This window comes from Lolium perenne, chromosome 2 (assembly GCF_019359855.2).
Source record: "Lolium perenne isolate Kyuss_39 chromosome 2, Kyuss_2.0, whole genome shotgun sequence".
In the NCBI taxonomy this organism is placed as follows: Eukaryota; Viridiplantae; Streptophyta; class Magnoliopsida; order Poales; family Poaceae; genus Lolium; species Lolium perenne.
This window is the reverse complement of record NC_067245.2, coordinates 312,395,170-312,416,823: the sequence shown is the minus strand read 5'-3', so window position 1 is coordinate 312,416,823 and position 21,654 is coordinate 312,395,170. Positions and strand designations below refer to the sequence as shown.

Below are 21,654 nucleotides of genomic sequence, written 5' to 3'. Positions count from 1 at the left end.
ATACTTGGTGCAGTTCACAATCTATTATGGCTACTTCCTTCGTAATGTCATATTGTTGTTAGTGGTGAAGACAGACTGATTGAATTTCTTCTGATGCAATATATAGTGCATTCATGATAATCATACAGTGATCATTGTTTGGTAGTAGCCCTTTCAACCTCTAGATATTGTATGAGGCTCTCTGATTATTCCGTTTTGGTTCTATCTTCTTTTTATCATGACAATGTGTTAGTGCAGCTTGTGATTTATCATGGATTGCTTCCTCCACAGTGTCTATTGTTAGTTGTTAAGACAGGCTGGTTGTTCTTTCTGTGCCGTGATATTTCATTTTGAGGAGTTACGTACTTACGTTACAAGTAATTAGTAATGCTGCTTGTACATGGCATGAAGAAGCATGGTGTACGATAGCCTTGATATGTTTTGCATCTGTAATTATACATTTATGCTTTGATATGTTTTGCATCTGTCATTATACATTTATACTTTGATATGTTTTGCATCTGTCATTATACTTTGGGCAAGGCTCCCTAATTGTCTGGATATTGTATGAGGCTCTCTGATTGCTTCCTTTTGGTTTTTGTTTCATATCTTCTCTGTACCATGACTATACTTGGTGCAGTTTACAATCTATTATGGACACTTCCTTCATAACGTCATATTGTTGTTAGTGGTGAAGACAGGCTATTTGTATTGTCTGTGGCGTGATGTTTCCCATCTGAGGAAGTTAGACTTAGAATACTACTGCTATATGGCATGAAGAAACCTTTGCATCATGATGTATTCTGCTAGTATAATTAGATGGGCACCCTGAGTCCCTTGTTACTGTGCTTCTGTGTTGATCTGGTCTGAAAAATTACTAACTGATAGTTCTTGTATCTTTTGATGCATTTCCTTTAAGAGACATGTGATGCAATTTATGGGCAAACTGATCTGTACTTCAGTTCATCTTGCAACTCAGCACAAATTATATGCATGACCATGTGTGTTCAGTAATTCTGTTCAAATACCTTAGCTCAGGATGTGCCTATGTAGTCCTGGATTTTTTTTTTGACTAAACTATGTTGGCATTTTGACCAAGCTTTGTTGGTTTAGTCTTTACCAATCATGCGATTTTAACAATCAGATGCATTTTGCGATCTTAAGCAGTATTTCATCTTGTGAGTTGTGACTGCTGATGTTTGGTGGTCATGAAGATGTACGCAATGTTTAAACTCTCTGTCTTCTTTGCTCAGTTGAGACTTCTTGCTGCCTAGATGCTTCATGAACTGCTGCTAATATTCCCTAGCTCATCTTTGACCTGAACCCATCAGTGTCTTAGTTCAAATGTACTCCCTTTGGTCTCTTTTAGTTGACTCAGATTTAGTATAACTTTATACTAAATTTAAGTCAACTAAAAAGGACCTGAGGAAGTATCTACCTTGCTCCGGCCACGCGAAAATAAACTCATTATATCTATTTCAGTTGTCTCATTCATCTTTAACAGTAGTGCTGTACTAGTACAATAGTTCGATATTGCGGTGTGCAGTGAGTGTTATATCGCCTGTGAATTGCTTGATTTGGACACATGTATAATCCGGACAGCTTACAACAGTATTAGTTAGCCCTGATTTGAGCGTATTTGATAAATTTTGTGTATATATACATTCAAACACGCGATTTTATGTATAGATACGTCCTAACCTGTAATAAATATGGAGCAGAGGAATATATATGTCATATGCATTACCTATTGATCGGACCAATTTGGCAATACGACTGCATAAAAGCAACCCAAATTCCGAAAGCATTTCTTTTTCAAAAAAAAAAAGTCCGTTCAAAGATAGCTTGCTCTATTTTTAAGCCCCACGACGTCCACCTCCGTTGCGCCCCGAACACGCGCCAGCATGACCAAACAAGATGACCCCGTCGTCGCCGGCCGGTAACGCTGCCGACAACGCGTCGAGCGCGCCGCCGCCTCCGCTAGCCGTAGACGTGATCGTGGGCGTGCTCACGGGCGTCCTCCTGGCGCTGTTCCTCTTCCTCATCTACGCCAAGCACTGCAAGCACCGCGGTCCAGGCGGCGCCCGTGGCGCGCGCGGCCGGCTGCAGGGCCTGGGGTTCGCGGCGTCGTCGACGTGCGACCGGTGCCGCTCCGGGCTGAGCCTCTCCGTGGTCGACGCGCTGCCCGCGGTCAGGTTCGGGGACATGGGCGGCGCGGCGGCGGAGGCGCAGCCGGAGTGCGCGGTGTGCCTGGGCGCGTTCGACGCGGCCGCCGACGAGCTGCTCCGGGTGCTGCCCAAGTGCCGGCACGCGTTCCACGCGGACTGCGTCGACACGTGGCTGGAGGCGCACTCGACGTGCCCCGTCTGCCGCCGCCGCGTCGGCAAGGAGGACGCCTTCGCCGTCATCCCCGAGATGGACGCCGGCTACCCGGGCGGCGAGACGGAGATGCAGATCGTGGTGCACCGACCGGCGTGACCGGCCGAGGGAGCGTTGGTGGACGGATGATGGCCTTCCGCCGGTTCACGAGGCTCCGGCCACTACGCCACCGTCACGGCGCGGTATAGCTAGACCGCAATTCATCCGTCGTTACATGATCTTGCTTCGTTGCACGCGCTGACGCGCGGGAAGTCGCCGGCCGGAGGGAGCGGGCATTTTGATAGCTAGGCGCACGTTCGCCGGCCGCCCGAATGTACAACACATGTGTGTATAGTTAGGCGTGTGCGTGCCGCACCGGTAGAAAACATGGTTGCTCGTCTTGTACATGTCCATATAGTTAAGTAACAATAATGGGGCAAAAAGGCGTGCAAAATTCGGATAGCCAACGGGGAAAGGTTGGTCGGCCGTAAAACCGTCCGATTGACTACCTAGGGTAGATCTCGGCCGTCCCATCTTTTGCAACAAAGCCCTCACCTGCGTAGCAAAATAAAATGCATTGTTGCAATATCAATGTTATATTTCTTTCAGGAAGATGTTACAATCTTGCAAGGAAGTTTTACAACATTTTCAAAATTGGCAATGCAACAAAAATGGTTATGCAACAAATTACCGCTCCAAAATCCGCCGATCCTAGCATAGCACTCCAGACGAACCAGGACCATCGCAACATCCTGCTTCTTCATTTGTAGCAAAATAAACATGTACTTGAGTATTTTAATTTCATGTATGTAGCATAAAAATCTCGGAAAAAGCGAACTTGTAGGAGACGCCTAAAATCGTCACATCATCTCACGTGTGAGTTCGCAACAAAACACATGTAATTTAGACAGAAGTATGTGAAGTCGAAAATCTGCAAAAAGAAATTTGTGATGGAACAATGCCCTCACTTCACTGGATCGGGCTCGCCGGTGACGAATCTAACTCGCGGGAGCTACACTGGAGTTAGATCTAATGCGTTCCTCTTGGAACACCATCTTCTGGAACTCAAAATACACAGGAAAGCCCGGTCCACCCAATTACACACACATGCCTCAAAATGTCCCGTGTCTGTTCCTTTTTCCCCTTCTGCGATAGCTTAACCACACTTGCCATGTGGTGATTAAGCCACTCTGTTTCTGTAGCTGCTGCTGTGGTTGTGGACAAGGAGACTCGACTCGAAAGAAGAGGCTAGGGAAGTCTAAGCAGCAAGCAAGCGAAATGTACGATGACTCTGCATCCTCTTCTGTCTCTATTGTGCTACCCTTGATTAGAGATTTATATTCAGAGTAAGTTGTGTTTGGTGGCGCCAATCTATTTTGGGTTTGACGTGGCGGCCTCCTGCAAGACGTGGAGATCTTGGGTCTTCTCGCGCGCTGCCGAGGTGTGGTTCCTGTCCCGATCATGTCGATCCAGAGAGCAGGCGCGCCATCTCCGTCCTCCTATGATCTTCTCACACGCACTCAAGTGCCCCAACTGGAATTCCGCGCCAACTTTGTCCATTGCCCGCACACCTATATATACATATCTCCTCTTTCGTCTCGTCTCGTCTTATTTCACAGCTTGATCGCTTGCAACGAACTGAGTAGTGATGGGTATCCTGGACGCTCTGTCGGAGACGGGCTGGTTCCCGACGCTGCGTAGGCATCGCTACATAAAGAAGCGCCCGCAGCTCCAGACAGTCAAGATGAAGGTCCGGATGGACTGCGAGGGCTGCGAGCGCCGGGTCCGGAACGCCGTCCGCCACCTCAAGGGCGTCACCGGCGTCGAGCTGCTCCCCAAGCAGAACAAGGTGACGGTGACGGGCTACATCGCCGACCCCGGCAAGGTCATGCGGCGGGTGGCGCGCAAGACCGGGAAGCGGGTGGAGGCGTGGCCGTACGCGCCCTACGACGCCGTGCCGCACCCCTACGTGCCCGGCGCCTACGACAAGAAGGCGCCGCCCGGCTACGTTAGGAACGTCGTGGCGGATCCCGACGCCGCGCCGGGGGCGCTCGCGTCGCCCACGGAGGTGGGGTACACGGAGGCCTTCTCCGATGACAACCCGAACGCGGCGTGCACTGTCATGTAGACACCCATCTTCCCCGGAGAAATGAGATCCTGCCGTGCACAGGATCTTATCGTTGGCATTGTTTCTTGCCTACAGATTCGTGTTGCCGAACATCATTATCTTTGGCCATGTTTCGGATTTTGCATATCAGCATATGGATTGGAACTAGTTACTTGTACTGCCTGTAAAACTAGTTTTGCACTGCTCCATCCAGTGAGTGAAACTGTATCTTGTTATACTTGAAGGTTGTGGTTTGCATGCGGAGAGAGTATCAACGGTACTATGTTACTCCCACCCTTCCATATTTAATTTAGTACTACTAACTTTGTCTATAAATAGATGTTTCAGATTTATTTAAATCTAGATGTATTAGAACATGTACAATGGTGATTTTTTAGCAGTGCCACGACAAACGTCGAGGTGGAGGAAAGAGAAAATCAAAAAAGGGTTTGTCTTCTCTTAATTAAGAGATGATCTCTTAGCATAATTTCTCTCACCACATATTTAGGATCCATAGCTAGTAGAGATAAGTCTAAAAATGCGGAAATCCATTTTGGCTCATAGGTGTAGGTGCATCTACTACTGAAAAAACATATTTCAAAATGTCTAAAAATTTAGAAAATAAATTCGGGGTGTACTTCCACATATTCTATGCCTCCACACAAAGTGTCGCAAAAAATATATTATTTTCTATGGCTGGTGGAATTTTTTTTATGATGCTCCAAAAAGGTTTTTTACGAGAAATTTATTTGTCTTTTTTACATAGACCACATAAAATATTTTTTCCCGCAAAACTTTCATGGGGTAACATAGGATGTTCAGATGCACGATGAGGAATTTATTAGACTTTTTAAAATTTTGAAATAAATTTAAATTTTACTTTTCCTAATAGGTGTATCTACACCTATGGACCAAAACACCTTGTCCATTGTTATATCTAGATTACATGGCGGGTTCAGATAAGACAGATCTTATCAACCATTGCACATGTCCTTAGATGCTATTTAGTGTCTAGAAATATCCATATTTAAACAAATCTCAAGCATCTATTTATAGACGGAGGGAGTACATTTTATATACCAAATCAGCGACAACTACATGAAACAAAGAGAGTATATGTTTAGTTTATTTTTCTCCTGTGGATTGGGTTGTGTAAACTAGTGGTACAAATTGTGATATTCTATATGTATTGCTTGCCTATGTAATTAGTTATTGGAGTAATCCATATGTATTGCTTGCTTGTGTAATTATTTACTATGCATACGTACTTGTTATGTCCATCGAGTTAATCACCTGAACGCATGTCTTAATCAGATATCATGCACTAAGAAAGCAGACCAGCTCTAAGCAAACCCCAAGTGTGAATTTTTGTAGCCTAAGTTACATGTAGTTTATTTTCTTGCAATATTCGAAAGCATTTTTTTTTTTGAAGTTTTAAGAAGATGTAGAAAATATTGTGTTCTACCAATCTGCAGAATTTAAAATAAAAATACCATACATTCGGGGCTATACAAAAATGACAAAATGTGACAGATTTTTTGGTTCTCAAATTTTGCAATGTTCACTTTTATAAGTGTCACATTTTATCATTTTTTCACACCCCCGAATATCAGGTATTTCGAGTTGACATTTTGCACGTTAGTAGAACACAACATTGTCCATATCTAGATATAATTTATTTTTTTGAAACTTTAAAATGTTCATTGGATTATTTAGAAGAAGCACTAGATGTAACTCGGCATATATTTGCGGTTCCCGCACAAACTAAGGGGCATAGTAGTGGATTCCTTATTAGGAATTTGGTGATCTCAATCCTATGATCTAAAGAGATTCTACGAGAAAACCTCCTATGGATTGAAATCCTCCAAAATTGTTATGAAATTCCTTCAATCCAAAGAGACACTAAACCCTATTTACTGATGGTTAACATGCTCGATGACTCTTCACATCACACTCCCTTTTTCTGCATCATGAGACGATCTAGGTGCAATCGCTTGATAAGACTAACAAATCGAATATACTTGAACGAGTGTAGATTTTGCCTCCCGAATACTAGTGAAAAATGAAAATTACATGTTTCAAAGAAAGAACAAAATTCGGATCTAGGCAACAATGTATCCCACAAACATGCAAAATATCACTTTTAAATTCTTTGTATACGAGCTACACAAAAGTAACAAACGTGTGGATTCGAGTATGTGCATATTTTAAATTCTCCAGATGATATCATATTATATCATTTTGGTGTAGCCTATAATACAAAGAAAGAATTTTGAATTGCGATTTTACATGCTTTTAGGTCACGTCATTAACTGTGTCCGGATTTTTGTGAATCTTACAAATATGATTTTTGTCCTTTCTAATAAATGAATCATTGGAGCTGGGGAGCCAAAGACAATTTTCATACATGAACTCGCTTTTTTGAAATGTGCCTCTGAGTTGAAATATTATGGAAGTACACAAATGTGGATAGAGGGTAAAAACTTGTCCATGTAAATCCCAGTAAAAGCATACAATCATTTGTGGTCCGCGTAAAAATCACAACATGAATTGCAGTATACCACATTGCAAGTTATATACTGATTTATTGCCGAAAAGATTCATTCATGGTCAACAAATGTTCATGTTTTTTGCACCAAATTACTATCCATGGACCCTAGTTTTGAGCTTTTCTGTAACACAAGCCTTTTTTTGGGCATAGACAATGATTATTTTTCCTTGAGGTATTCCTGAACGACCGTTGCCGATAAGGCCCCAGCGCCGTACGAGGCCACGGAGGCTTCCCCACAAACAGCCGCCGATCACACACTCGGCCCAGCCTTCCCCGCCATGGCCACCACCTCCCTCGCCGCCGCTTCCCGCCACCAAATCCTCCTCCCCTCCCGGTCCAGCCCCAGCTTCAACCTCAGAACCCCCAACCGAGTCCGCCTCTGCCCCGCCTTCCCCTCCATTCTCTGCGCGTCCACCTCGTCGGCGTCTCCCCAGCCCACCGCCGGCGGCGAGGAGGACGAGGCGGCTCATGGGGGGAAGCTTTCGAAGCAGTCCTCGTGGGAGGCCACGGATGGTCAGGGCGACGACTACCTCTACCGCCTCGGGAAGGAGGCCGAGAACATGAACATCGCCGTTGGCGCCCGGAGCGGCGTCATCGACGACCTCTTCGTCGGAAAATTCCTCGGAAGAGACTGTATGCCCCGATTTGCCCCCTCCAATCTCACCATTTCATAAAATTATTAGGTAGCAATTTACAAGCTTAGGTAGAGGATGGAGCTATATGTGATCACTGGCCAGAATTCAGAACAGTACATTTCTGTGTGTTCAGCAATCAGATCACTGGAACTGAAGAGCCTGATGCTTTTTTGTTCTGTATGCAGCGGATATCGTGTTCGATTACCGCCAAAAGGCGACGAGGAAATTCGAGTACCTGCAGGGAGACTACTACATCGCCCCCGCCTTCCTCGTGAGTTTGTTTGGTTCATGTACATCTGTTCTGGTGTATTTAACCACCTTCTTCTGTATTACTATTATGTTCTTCTCAGTATCTGATTGCCAGATATTTGACACTGCAGATTCCTTGTGTTACAGGATAAAGTTGGTAAGCAATTTAGTGTATGAGGGAGGCCGTGACATTCTTGCAATCAGGTATTACAATCTCAATATTTCCAAAAGGTGCATTTCTTTTGAATTTCGTTACATATACAACACTATTTAAGTATACATAAATAAGTATGAAAGTCAACATTTCAGAACAGCAAACAGTCTAGCTACTAACTTCACATTAGGAAATAATTTTAGCAACTAGTTACCCGTGCATCATACATTTTTTTATTCCACTGTAATCACTATTGATTTTATACAATGGTGTTCCAGTGACCAATATGCCTTACTGAATGAATGATAAACATAGAGCAATCAAGTCACAAGGCTGGATGTATTTTAGTCAACCTGCTAAATAATGGCATACATGTTCAGATGAAGTAGTAGCAAATCGTACATGTGCTTTTGTAGAGGCTTTGCTAAGCCCATCCTAATTAATATCTTGGCTTTTGAGAGGTAAATGTTTTGAAGTACAAAACATTATTCTGTAGGATAGTTTAAGAGTCGACAGGCAGTATTTTGGTACAATTTTCAGAAGTAGCTGTCATTTGCTTAACATCTTTGTAATCTTCTTCTCCAGGTATATGTGCTAAAGGACTGTTTGTTGTTTGCAGCCGTCCACATTGTAAAGAACTACCTTGCAAATAATCTTAATATCAAGATTCCCCTCATACTCGGTAGCGTTCTCCACTCTTTTGTTCCTATCTGTGTGAGTGTAACATGAGAAAGAACGAGTACTACTGTAGTGTAATCCATTGTCATGCTTTATCATTTAATGATCTTGAGTAACATTCAACCATGCAGGTGTCTGGGGTGGAAAAGGCCAAGGGAAAACATTCCAAACTGAACTTATATTTAAAGCAATGGGTGTTGAGCCTGTTATTATGTCTGCTGGAGAGCTCGAATCTGAAAGAGCAGGTCAAGAAACATCTGAATTATTTTATGTTTGCCAGCTTGGTTTACTCTGCATGCTGTCGAGATGTCACTCTTTTTTTTCATGTAAACCTCAAAACCAAACCCTTATTTAGTTGTTTCCTTTATAAACAATGAAGAAAACTGACACCTTAAAAATTTGACATCATTTAGAGCCCATTAAAGTTGTCATTGACTTACATTAATACACTGAATATTTGAAAGTTATCTTGTATTTTCCTTAAGCGTACGACTAATTATATTTGTCGTTAGTTGCTCAGGTTTTTTCTGCTCATGTTGCAGGAGAACCTGGGAGGCTTATACGTGATCGATACAGAACGGCATCTCAAGTAGTTCAAAACCAAGTAAGAAGGTGTATTCAGATACTCAATTTCATAATGTGCCTTTCAAATTCAGTTTTTCTGAGAATTGACCAGTGAGCATGGAAGGAAATATTGTTATTAATATTACAGACTTATGCATCAACACACAGTACTTGATCAGTTACGTATGTTGACGAGTAGACTTACATACATTGTAGCTCTAGCAGTCAAACTAGCTTGATGACTTCCATAATAGAAAAAGAAGAGGCCCAGGGGCAAAAGCAGTCTAGCACCCCGACATATTCTTAAGAGAAAGCCGTGATTCAGATCTGGAATGTTTGGCAGCACAACACTGTGTCCTACTGTTGGGCTACCCAGGATTCCCTTTATGCAATAATTGAAAATTATTAAGATAAAAGATTCTAGCTCAAGATTGTTAATGTGTGATAGGGGAAATGCTCCTGAACTACCAAAGATGGTACTTGTTACTCGTTTATCATCTTAATATAGTGTTCCATTGTCTACTTCACTGTGTTCGTATCTTGCTATGATGAAATATTTTCATGACTTGGAGCTTACATCTCCCAGTAGGTGGAAGTGCTCCATAGTGATAATGTTGCCATAATGATGATGCTTCTGATTTTTTCCTTACAAGACTATGTTTTCACAAGTTTTTTCATGGTATAGGGGAAAATGAGTTGTTTGATGATCAATGACCTAGATGCTGGTGTTGGAAGATTTGGTAATTATTGTACTTCGATGGTATTGTTAATTATGGTGGACCTTTATATTTATGTTTCAGCCTTTTAATCAAAAGCTTGGACATTTTGTTCATGTGTCCATTTCATTCATTGTGTGCAAAGCATCTTTTTTAAAAATTGAACCTTATATTTACATGGTTGATTACTATTAGATTTTTATTGTTCAAACATATCAACATTGCTAGTTGGGAAAAAAACCTAACTACTAAATGTTACTGTTGTTGCCAGGAAACACACAAATGACGGTCAATAACCAAATCGTGGTTGGAACTTTGATGAACTTGGCGGATAATCCTACCAGGGTTAGCATTGGGCAGAAATGGAGAGAATCTGACATTACACATAGAGTGCCAATAATAGCAACTGGAAATGATTTTTCAACACTATATGCTCCTTTGATTCGTGATGGGAGGATGGAAAAGTTCTACTGGTATGTTTGTCCTTGCATCTCAAGGAATCTTGTTAATTAACCGAAAAATATCAATTGTTCTATTTCATTTTTGTTTAATGTTTTCTGTTATTTGGCACCTGCATAGGCTCTATATAAAATAAAACCTCCCTTTATTCAATTCTCTACTTCACAGATTGCCTTAGTTTTAAGATTCGCACCAATTTGATATTTATTCAGCATTTTTTTATAATTATATGTACTTGCATGCTACTTACTTATACCAACTAGGTACATTTAACTTATGCAAGAAATATTCAAACCCTTGTACTTGATGTACAGTGTAATCATTTATTCATAACAGGCAACCCACCCGTGAAGATATAATTAACATTGTTCACCGTATGTACACGAAGGATGGGTTATCTTCTGAGGAAGTGTCAAGCATTGTAGATACGTTTCCAAATCAAGGTACTTGTTTCACCAAAACTGTCTTCTAGTTTGCAGTGTATGAGGCTTGTGTGGTTTTGGATGGTGGAACATGCAATATAAAGGCCATCACAGTATTTTCTTTGCCTGAAAATTCTTTCTAATATTATAGATAGAAGAAACAATTTAATCTGTCGTTTTATAAGGTACTACCTCCGGCCCAAATTAATTGACGCGAAACAGTACCAGCGTGTGCGTACTTGATGCCTGAACCTGCGTCAATTTAATCCGACCGGAGGGAGTATTATTTTGGGCTTGATATACTCAATTATTTTTTCAGATATACAGTACATTAGAATGATTCTTTCTTCTGTTTTTTAATTCATTCGTGTTTCAGATATACACCAGAATGATATTTCTTCAGTTTTTTAATGCATTCAAATTCATACGCAGATGTTCTAATATTAGAGGAAACTTTTGGCTGTCCAATAGCCATAGTAATTATTTCTGCTGTTTTAAAAAAAATTGCGAATTGGGTGGCTTTTGGTGAAAAAATTTGGTTGTTGTCCCCATGGGATTTGAATAAGGGAGAGGAGAAAGATTTTGATAGCTGTGAATCCTTTAATCCGCTTATCTCAAAAAATATGTAGAGACCTCTTACTTTTTTGAAGGGAGTAAAAGTTTTGAAACATATTGCATCCATGGTCATAAACCAGTCTAGAACAGGTACATTGTATGCCATTATGTTTTGTTATGTTGATTCACAAGTCTTTAGATGGTAGCAAAACCATTTATATCTCAAAAAACACACATTTATCAATTTTAGGTTCTATGTTGTGTGGATTGCGTCTTCAGTTATTGGTCAAATTTGGGTTTCACTTAGCACTGTCAGTAGTTTTTTTCTTCTGAGGGAAGAAAGTACCTATTTTAGCTTCTACCTTTGAGTAACTTACTGAAATACAATTTCAATTTGTTGCAGCTCTGGACTTTTATGGAGCTTTGAGATCCAGGACATATGACCAGGCTATCTTGAAGGTACTTATTTTGATTTACAACATTTCATATTAGTTTTACATAGAGACCCAATTCATGCATATTGTTATGGTTGATTTAGAAAATATTTTCACCTGATGTTTTGTTGTGTATGTGTGAAAAGGTTGTCTCATGCATTAGAGTTCATCGATACATTTTTTATTAAAATAGACAGGGTTAGGCTAACTAGGTCATGTTTGGTACGCAAAAACAGAAATATTTACACAAAGTTTCGCAATGGAACCCCCAAATTTGTCTGTGTACCGTCTGAAAGTATCATTCTTTGGAAATGGTCTCGGGAAATGGATAAATAATTTTTTCATATTCTAACATATGTTGCAGTGGGTAAATGACATTGGCGGTTATGAGCAACTAGGTGAAAAGCTTCTCAAGCGAAAGAACAGAGAGAAGCTTCCCACGTTTATCCCTCCAAAGGTATTTCACTTTCAGGCAATCCACTAGGAGTTTTCTTTACAGTCGTTCTCTAGCATTTCTTTCAATATCACAGTACAGTTGGATTGGATGGTATTGAGAAACCAATCCTGTTTCTAATATGCTGATATAATTTATCAGCCAACACTAGACGCATTGATCGAGTCAGGGGACTCTTTGGTGGCAGAGCAAGAGCTCATAATGAACTCGAAGCTATCGAAAGAATATATGAAGAACTTGGAAGACTAGCTCGAAACTGAAAAGACAAGTACAAAAACCTACCTCAACCCATGTAAAGTATCTTTTTATTTCTTCCAATTTTCTGTAAATTGCACTGGGCCCTCCTATATATTGTGTGTCTCCCGGTAGATGAGTTACACGTGCAAGTATATAACATTGTAAAAAAACTCATGGAATATATATACAAGCATTTTTCCAGTACATGTGTACTTCATACTCTGTTGCAAATGTTCTTTTCCTTTCTTTATTTGCTTCCGTTGCTGTCTCGGTTGAACTATACAGAAGTCCATGCAGTGCTTCATGATCAGAGAATTCCCCTTAAATCGTGGTTTCACTCTCAGATATGCACGTACGGCTGATGAAAGAATAGATAACACCACCGTCCTTGCTCGCGTCACTGCCCAAAGTCATCCAGTTGACTTGCTACACTCATGCGGGCTGCCTCAGAAACCGAGCCCCACAAATGAGAGCAAGCTTCCAAAGGGCATCACAAATCCCTCAGCTTGCCCAGTAGTATTTGATTTTTTCCGAAAAGTCCACTAATCTATTTATAATCCTCAAGAACATGTAAGAAAATTTAAAAGCAATAAAAAATACAAAATGGTCGTTGGTCAACCTAGCGACCAAACCGAAGGCGCGCCGTCGCCCTCGCCCCTGCTCATTGGAGTCGGGCAAAACTTGTCGTAATAAAACTTGTTGTCGCAGACAAACAGAAAGTCGTCGTGGTAAGATCCTAAAGGACCAACACAAAAGAGTAGCAGTCATCGCTGATGAAGAGACCAGAAGAAACACGAACAAAATCCAACGAGATATGCCGAAGTAAAAACCTCCACATGCACTCCATCATACATCAGAAGCAGCATGGAGCTCTTCGTGGTGAAAGTTCCTCGAAGAGATAAACGACCATAAGAGAATTTGACCCACCAAATGTTACTTCAAGTTTGGTCAGTATGTCATGAGGCGATCTTTTTTTTCGAAAAAAAATCTACCTATCTATTGATAATCAACCATAAAGTACAAAGAACCTCAAAAATAATAAATTTGTAAATAGATCTTCAGATCATCTAACGATGACTATAAACACTAGCGATCTGCATTCAAGACCGTAAAGAACACATAAACTGCAGAGCTCAAAGCAGCAGTAAACTTATTAATTACTTGAGATTGAGTTGCTATAAGTTTTCCCATGAAGAGAAAATTTGGGGATATTTTTGAGAGCACAAGTGGCCGTGCAATCAGCTTAACGATGCAAGTTTTCCTATGTGCTGAAACAAATTAGCTGCTGAAATTAATAGTGGTAGGATGAGTCATGGACGTCGAGGGGTCGTATTAGGAATGGGCGCCTGGCTCCAGGCCCAAGGCAACGTGGAGACTAGCCAACAGGGTTAGGTGGCGAAATCTCCCTGATCTTCCACGCGTATATAAGGAAGCTAATTTCGTGTTCATCGCCGTCTGTCCCTCTCCTTCAGTCCTTCCTCTCCAATAACACAGTGTGCCAAGTCGCCGGCGACGCAGGGGATCGATGTTGGACGGGCGGGATCGGTCGACGGACTGGTGGCAGAAGGCGGTGGTCGTGCCGGTGAGGCGCGCGTGGGTGGTCGTCGCCGCGCGGCTGCGCCGCAAGAAACATGGTGGTAAGTTCGATTGCTACCTCACCGCCGGCCAGTTCGTCGTCCACATCTTCTCGTTGATTAAACACGGCTGCGCATGCCCTGATCATTTTGTCTATCACTGGACATAAGTAGCAATGCTTCGTCGATCTATTTACAGTCAGTGATGTCTTACTAGCAGTGTTTGCTGGGTCGATCTCTTTGACAATCTCCTGCGTAATCCACATCGCCATTAAATCAGAGTGGAAGCTCCTGTCCTTTACCACGTGAGCGCCTGACGCCTGAAACTGATGGTGTGTACACCTTCAGGATAGTGCAGGTACTCAAGATACTACGCATCACGAGTTCACGACTCACGAGGCATATGCGTGGCTGTCGTTTAGTTTCTGCGCAACAGGACAAGCCATACAATCTCCCGTATAAAGATCAGCATGCAGCGCTACACACATATGCATTCCCTCTCGCCTGAGAGTTTGTGGCATCGAGTAGAATAGTTCTCTCGTGTGCCACGTGTCTCCCACCGTGCATCGCATGCTCACGACTGGACTCCACTATCCGTAGTCCATGCGACCATGCCGCACCTTTGTTTTCGTTTGTTTGTACGACCCGCACTTCGTTGGGAAAAGATAGTTACATATATATAAACTAGCTTCACAAATTAGCATGCATGTCCTGGGTTTGTCCAGGAAGAATGTCTTCCTCCATGGCTCCATCAAGTGCTTATCCGAAGTTAAAAAGAAATATACATTATCATTCATATTGTATTGTTTTTTTTATCTGTCACGCAATCGAGACACATTGAGACGAACAAACTTTCCGGCCCATCAATTTATGCGCTAACTTAATATCATCGTTGAGATGGACATGCGCCATTGACACATAATACATACATACTGCCACCGTTCCATATCAGTTGTCGTAGATTGAGATGTATCTGAATGAAAACGGAGGGAGTACCTTAGCATATTCTGAAGATTCTGAAGAAGGTGGTAGGAATTAATGGGTAGGTAGACAAGGATGCATGCTCTGCACTGGGCGGCAACTGCCACTTCCTCCGTGGCACGATTCGCCGTTCAGTCTTTCCTGTCTCTCGTGGGTGGCAAAACCCCTATCTGCATATGCAGCCACATTGTCTTCATGCACGTCATCACACATGCATCACTGGCGATGGATATGGGTAGGCAGATAGAGATACATACATAGGTAGGAGACCGGTCAGGCGTACACCGACCGATACACAGGAAAAAACTGTACATGCATATGTATGCAGGAGTGGGATACGGCCAAGAGATGAGAGAGCGGCGGCATGGCCAGCGACACATGCTTACCACTGTGTGCATGGCAAGCAAACATGGAGGGGAAGCCACCTGCAACGAACCGCCCCACACACCGCACCGATCTGGAGCAAGACACAAAAGACTTCGTGATGATCGATGTGTTGATTTGCGTTTTATTTTACTACTGCAACTCTACATATGGCCAAATGTACCTGCTGCTGATTGACGACGAAACCATTGTGCAGATGGCCGAGGTGCGCTGGTGAGACTGCACGACGACATCCAGACATGCGCGTACCAGGACGTGCAGGTCATGTGGGAGATGCTGCAACGGTCGGAGACGGAGAAGATGGCCCGAGCGCCGCCGACGCCCAAGGGCTCACGCGCACTCATCTGGCTCGGACCGCGGCGCCGCCACCACACCATGGACCTCATTCGTCCGCGTTGCTGATCGCCTGATCCTGACCGACGACCGGAGGACCGGGCATTGCAGCCTGTCGTCGTCACTCATCCTGCCCCTGCAGCTATATCCTGCATAGCTCCTTTCTCTGCTACCGAATGTAAATATTTTACAGTTCATTCCGATAAAGAGATACCTGTCTGTATATATACCTCTGCTCCAGTCTTTAATTAGCTTCAGAACCAGTTCCTCATCATCTCACATGAGTACGCGCTATGGAAACAAACTTCGTCCAAAATGGAGAGAAGCGGAATATTTTGTTTACCAACTATGGTTCCCTATATACAATAGAACAATATATCCAGATCAGTCGGTGCAACGTAATGCCAATTGCAAAAGAAAAGAAAACGACATCTGATGACTAGTTATCTACGTTACAGATCTGTTTCCCGCACATGAAACTGCATGCATACCTGTAGTACAGAGAAAGAGAGCTCTTCCTGCCTGAAAGAACGAGAAAACATGTCAGAGTCCTAAGAAGCAGAGTTCATATGCGCATCTCAAATTACATCCAAGATTTCTGTTCACAGGCATCTCTTCCTGCTCTGCTGCTTGATGTAAATATTTTACAGTTAGTTTCGATCAAAGAGATACCGGTCTGTACATACCTTCACAGCAGTCTTTAACTAGATTCAGAACCATTTCTTCAGCATCGCTCATCAGGTGCCAAGGAGAGGAGCGTAATAAGAGAAGCACTACAGAACAACAAATTATTCAGTTCAGTCAGTGCATTGTGACACCAAATTGCATCAAAACTAAACGTGTTTTGAAAGGAAAAATAGACATTTGTTCACTAGTCATCTTCAACAAATATCTATTTCAGCATATGAAACTGTGTACCCGTGTTATGGAGGGCAGTTTTAAGTTTATCTGCACAACAAAAATTGTGTTGAAGATTTCTAGGGCCGAAATACTCTTTCATAGGTAGTAGTATCTCTACAGAGTGGAGAACAGAGCAGCAAAGTTGATACAGTTTCAGAAATGAGAAAGTGAGGGATACTCCAGGGCAAAATGTAAGGCAGTTATGTGCAGGGAGATCAGTTGCATCGAATACTCTGCAACAGCTAGATATTCCAATATATCATGTTAGCACACCAGCAAAAGAAGTTCTGCATTAGAATTAGTATGCATCAAAGTTCTCCATATCTAGTCTCGTAACAGATCAGACGAGTCAATAAACATAAAGTACCAAATCTACAACAGAAATGGAGAGGAAATCCCACAATATCAGTTATTTACAGAGTTCATTAATTCATTGCTGACACATGTATTCAGAAAAAAGTCAGCTACATATATTCTTATTCCTCCACTCTATGATGCACTATCGATGTGCTGGAGAAGTGAAAATTTAAGTGATGGGACATAATACTAAATACGGCAATGGTGCAACGTGCTGATAAATTTTAATCACAATTTGCAGTTCAACACTTGGGAGATGAAACAATTGAAAACAGCCAGGTAACTTTGTCAAACTGACCACACCAGTATATACACAGTTGATTGCATATGACTTCTTCCAACTAACTTTACACAGAACAGAAGATAAAACTCATGCATCATACTTGCAGTTTACTCCTATCAAAAAATATAGAAAATGTTTTTATCAGCTTCATATTTGTAAAAAGTAGTAACCTAGCCAAGCCCCTATAAACAATTATACTGACCTGAAACTTTCCGTTCCAGAAGTAAATATTTGACCAAAAAAGTTAATGGGAAAACATTACATACCACAATGTTCAACAGGGAATCCATTTGCTTCAGGTGACAACAAGAGAATCAGATCCATAATACACAACTCAATTATGGATACATATATCTATCATTTTCATTTCTAGACTCTAGAGTCAAAACAAATCATATATTTAATCTGGTAACAGATCAGATAAGCAACAAATGTAAGCACCAAATCTGCAACAGAACGGAGAGGAAATCCCACAATATCAGCTATTTACAGAGTTCATTGATTCAATGCTGACAAATGTATCCAGAAAAAAGTCAGCTACAGATATTCTTCTTCCTCCACTCTATGTGCTGGAGAAGTAAAACTTAAAGTGACACCACATAATACTAAATACAGCAATGGTGCAACCGACTGACAAATTTTAATCGCAATTTGCAGTTCAACACCTGGGAGATGAAACAATTGAAAACAGCCAGATAACTTTGTGAAATTGACCACACCAGTGTATACAGAATTGATTGCATAGGACTACTTCTAACCAACTTTAGATAGAGCAGAAGATTAAACTGAGGCGTCATACTTGCAGCATGCAACTATCAAAATGTGTTTATCAGCTTTATTTGTAAAAAATGGTAACCTAGCCAAGTCCCTACATACAATTGTACTGACCTGAAATTGCATCAGAATTTCTTTCCCTTCCAGAAGTAAATATTTGACCAAAAAAGTTAGATGGGAAAACATTACATACCACAATGTTCAACAGGGAATCCATTTGCTTCAGGTGACAACATAAGATTCAGATTCATGATACACAACTCAATTATGGATATATCTAACATTTTCATTTCTAGACTCTAGAGTAAAAACGCAAAAAGGACTTCAGACAACAAGCCACCCACTCCTGAAGAAACACATGCAGATCGAAGGGAGCAAAGGAGAAATATTAGATCTAGAATATAACTTGCAAAACAGTTACAAAGAATTTAAATAAAATTAACATCCACGATCCTGAATTAGTACTGAGGATAATCTAGAAAATTTTGCAATCAATAATGTACATCCTGATCTAGAAACTCACAGAACATTTCCCTATAAGTTACATGACAGCACTTGCATTTTGCTGTGCTCTGTCCCTTTATGCCAGATGTTACATAGATGTCGGGACTTATGGATGTAACAGTCTCCACCTCGGGAGTCCTAACGAGGCCTAAGCAGCAGGAACAGAAGACGACTTCCTTTATTGGGGCATCATTATCAGGACAAAAGAATGGCTTTCTTTCACTACAAATCTGGGAGCAGAATTCTGCCTTGATCCCCAAACATGCATCTTCTGTGATGTGACTGCAGTATTGTTACTTCAGCTCAAATGTACATTAGATGGGACAAGAAGAAATACATCGGACAAAATTTGATCTGAACTAACAAGCAGCATCTGTCAGTCATTTTCCTCCGAGGGGCGTATACATATCTTCTCGAGAAGGACTGGCCAATTCTCCCCAAGCTGTCGGGGATTCAGCTGCATAGCTACCCTGAAATCATCAGCAGAGATCAAGCGGTGACTTCTGCTATCATGCGAAGCTTCTGACTGTCCACTGCTCGATTGCATCTGGACTTCGTTCGGCAACCAAACACCGTTAATCTGCTTCCCGTGGGCATGCTGCTTATACGACGCCCCTCTTCTTGCATCATTTCGAACATCGGCTCCTTTCAAGTCAACAGATGACCTAATCAGGCTCTTCAAGTAGGAGTCCAAGCCATTATTCAGAAGCTCAGCACAATCCATCGTGACACCTGCTAGACCCATCGATTCAGCCGTTTTCTCCATCCGCTTACGCAGAACCTCCGTGTTCAACAGCTGGCCATGCTCATAACAGCTGGTAAAGGGATCTTCACCCGCATTAACTGTTGACGGCAATAGCTTCCTAGCCCCACCTGCACTAGCTGAACAAAAGGGGATCCCAAGCGGAGCTCGTAGCGGACTTCTCGACGTCTGAGCAGAATGATCTGCAGCTGCATCGCTCACAACTCTTCTTCTCTTAAGCACGTTTTCAGGGAGCAGCTGGTCCACGCGCAGATGCTTTGCTTCATGCTGTTGAAAGGACACGGATCTCTTCAACTCGACTGAACTCAGGGCGCCATTCTCCGGTGCGGCACGGACAACCTGGGTGTGACTGGCAGCAGCAGCGGCTTCCACCCTACCATTTGGGCCCATGTTTTTGAACCGGTCCTTCAACTGGTGATCTTGCACTGCTGCGCCGACTGGCCTGGATCCTTGGACCTGCAACAGCCTAGCATCCCCATTGCATGAATTAAACGCTCCAGCAGCAGCCTGGGAAACCTTCTTGGCCGACCTCGCGGCATCCGGTGGTGGCGGCGGGCACTGCGCCTGGTAGGCGTTGTAGAGAACGGAGCGGATGAGCCGGTTGTGCAGCCGCAAGTTCTCCCGCCCCAGCGTGAGCAGGCACATCCTGTCGAAATCGGGCTTGCTGAGCTTCTGCGAGAGGTAGGTGCTCAGGTAGCCGAAGTAGCGGCGCGACCTGTCGGGACCCAGCCGCTTCTCCATCTGAGCCTTGAGGTCCCGGAGATCAACACGGCCGTTCTGCTGCGGCGGGTGCGGACCCCGAGGCGCTGGCGCCTGCTGGGTTGGTGCAGCAGCCATTGGCCAGACCTCCTCTCTGACTGTATCCATGAATAAAACACAATCACACACCCCCCAAATATGTGAAGGGAAGTAGCAGAGACAGATTGCAGGAACGGAACCGAGGCTGGGATCAATGGAATCGCACTAGGGCTTATGGCGCTTCCTGCAGAGCGCGAATTCCCAGCACGCCGGCCACGCGGGGGATCTCATCTCATGTCCAGTGGCACCCCCGCACGAATCGCCCGAGGCCCGAATGAAGCATAGGGAGGAGGAAGCCCAATTGCGGCGCCCGGCCAAACCCTAGAGCAATGGGGGCATGATCCCGGCCCGCGCCGGCGACCCGGATCTCCGAGGGGGAATGGGCGCGAACCGGCGCGAATCCGATGGGGGGAGCGGAAATTGAGCTGACCTCCGTGGGGTGGGGGCGCGCGGGCGGGAGCAATTGGGGGCTGGAGATTGGAGCAGCCGAGGAATTGCGCCGCTCGAGTGCTCCCCGCGGGCCCGCCGGAATCTCGCGGTGGCGGGATGCTGCCGCTGCTGCTTCGAGCTTGCGGCCGCGGGGCCCGGATGCTGCGCGGGGTGGGGTTGGGGGTGGATGGGTCCTGCCTGCCCTTGCTTCGCTCGCTCGCTCGCTCTCCTAGCTTCTTCGTGTTCCTCTCTCTCTCTCGCTCGCAATCTCGGCTTGGGCTGTCGTCTCTCCTCTCGTTTTTTTTCCTCTCTCAGGGCAGGTTTTTTCTTTCGGCCGTTGAATTGGATTTGATCGACAAGTGAAGCAGCAGCGGGGGGGTGGGGACTACCCACCCAAGCTACAGGCCTTTTGCTTCCCGGCCTTGTTCTCTCCTCATCTCCTTCTCCTTCTGATCATTTCATGATCTGGGTTCTTGTTTCTGACTAGGGCATGATGATGCAATGAAGGAACAAAAAAGGGTTCACTAGGGATTTTTGGTTTGAGGGGATTTATTGTGCTTTACTATGTGGAAGCTGAATGCTTGATGTGAAATTTGGATCATCCGTATACTCCGAGGTCCCAGAAAAAGGAAAATTATATCACACAGACGTGTGGCGGCAACGGTGGCCGTCGATTTCGAAACACGCGGTTTGGATGGAAACTTCCATGATCACCATTGCCATGTGGCGACTTGCCACTAGGCAGCGCGCGGCCAGGGCACCGAAAAGTACCTACTACTTGATTTGAAGGATTGTTTTGGGAGGATTCTACTCCTTCGTAAGTTTATTTAGTTGAGTTGTCAGATTTCTAGGGTACGTACCATAGTAATGTTTCCTTGTGATTCATTAGTGAAAGATTTCACAAAAAATGTAGCAATACTAACATCTTAAGAAGAACTCTATTTTTTTCATGTGCACAATCACCATCCTTTCAATCGTGTACCATTCAAGATGTCACTACACTCCAATCATGTGTGTTTTCC

General features: G+C 43.4%; 5 protein-coding genes across 5 annotated transcripts; 4 read left to right on the top strand and 1 right to left on the bottom strand.

The window, feature by feature from the left end:
- Nucleotides 1–1,829: 1,829 nt before the first annotated feature.
- LOC127330793 (RING-H2 finger protein ATL43) lies at nt 1,830–2,802 on the top strand. Its single transcript, XM_051356883.2, has one exon. The coding sequence runs from the start codon at nt 1,897–1,899 to the stop codon at nt 2,455–2,457; it is 561 nt and encodes a 186-aa protein (XP_051212843.1). The 5' UTR covers nt 1,830–1,896; the 3' UTR covers nt 2,458–2,802.
- A 1,159-nt stretch (nt 2,803–3,961) lies between these two features.
- On the top strand, nt 3,962–4,688 carry LOC127330794 (heavy metal-associated isoprenylated plant protein 27-like). Its single transcript, XM_051356884.1, has one exon. The coding sequence runs from the start codon at nt 3,986–3,988 to the stop codon at nt 4,463–4,465; it is 480 nt and encodes a 159-aa protein (XP_051212844.1). The 5' UTR covers nt 3,962–3,985; the 3' UTR covers nt 4,466–4,688.
- A 2,549-nt stretch (nt 4,689–7,237) lies between these two features.
- Nucleotides 7,238–12,753, top strand: LOC127336820 (ribulose bisphosphate carboxylase/oxygenase activase, chloroplastic). The gene is made up of 12 exons (XM_051363683.2): nt 7,238–7,628; nt 7,816–7,901; nt 8,027–8,036; nt 8,653–8,715; nt 8,843–8,956; nt 9,254–9,315; nt 9,961–10,015; nt 10,263–10,464; nt 10,787–10,893; nt 11,831–11,886; nt 12,226–12,318; nt 12,457–12,753. The coding sequence occupies exons 1-12, from the start codon at nt 7,274–7,276 to the stop codon at nt 12,562–12,564; spliced, it is 1,311 nt and encodes a 436-aa protein (XP_051219643.1). The 5' UTR covers nt 7,238–7,273; the 3' UTR covers nt 12,565–12,753.
- Nucleotides 12,754–13,969: 1,216 nt separating this feature from the next.
- Nucleotides 13,970–16,086, top strand: LOC127336821 (uncharacterized). Its single transcript, XM_051363684.2, has 2 exons — nt 13,970–14,189; nt 15,688–16,086. The coding sequence occupies exons 1-2, from the start codon at nt 14,078–14,080 to the stop codon at nt 15,891–15,893; spliced, it is 318 nt and encodes a 105-aa protein (XP_051219644.1). The 5' UTR covers nt 13,970–14,077; the 3' UTR covers nt 15,894–16,086.
- Nucleotides 16,087–18,596: 2,510 nt separating this feature from the next.
- LOC127336822 (uncharacterized) lies at nt 18,597–21,030 on the bottom strand. The gene has a single exon (XM_051363686.2). The coding sequence runs from the start codon at nt 20,270–20,272 to the stop codon at nt 19,019–19,021; it is 1,254 nt and encodes a 417-aa protein (XP_051219646.1). The 5' UTR covers nt 20,273–21,030; the 3' UTR covers nt 18,597–19,018.
- Between the last annotated feature and the right edge of the window lie 624 nt (nt 21,031–21,654).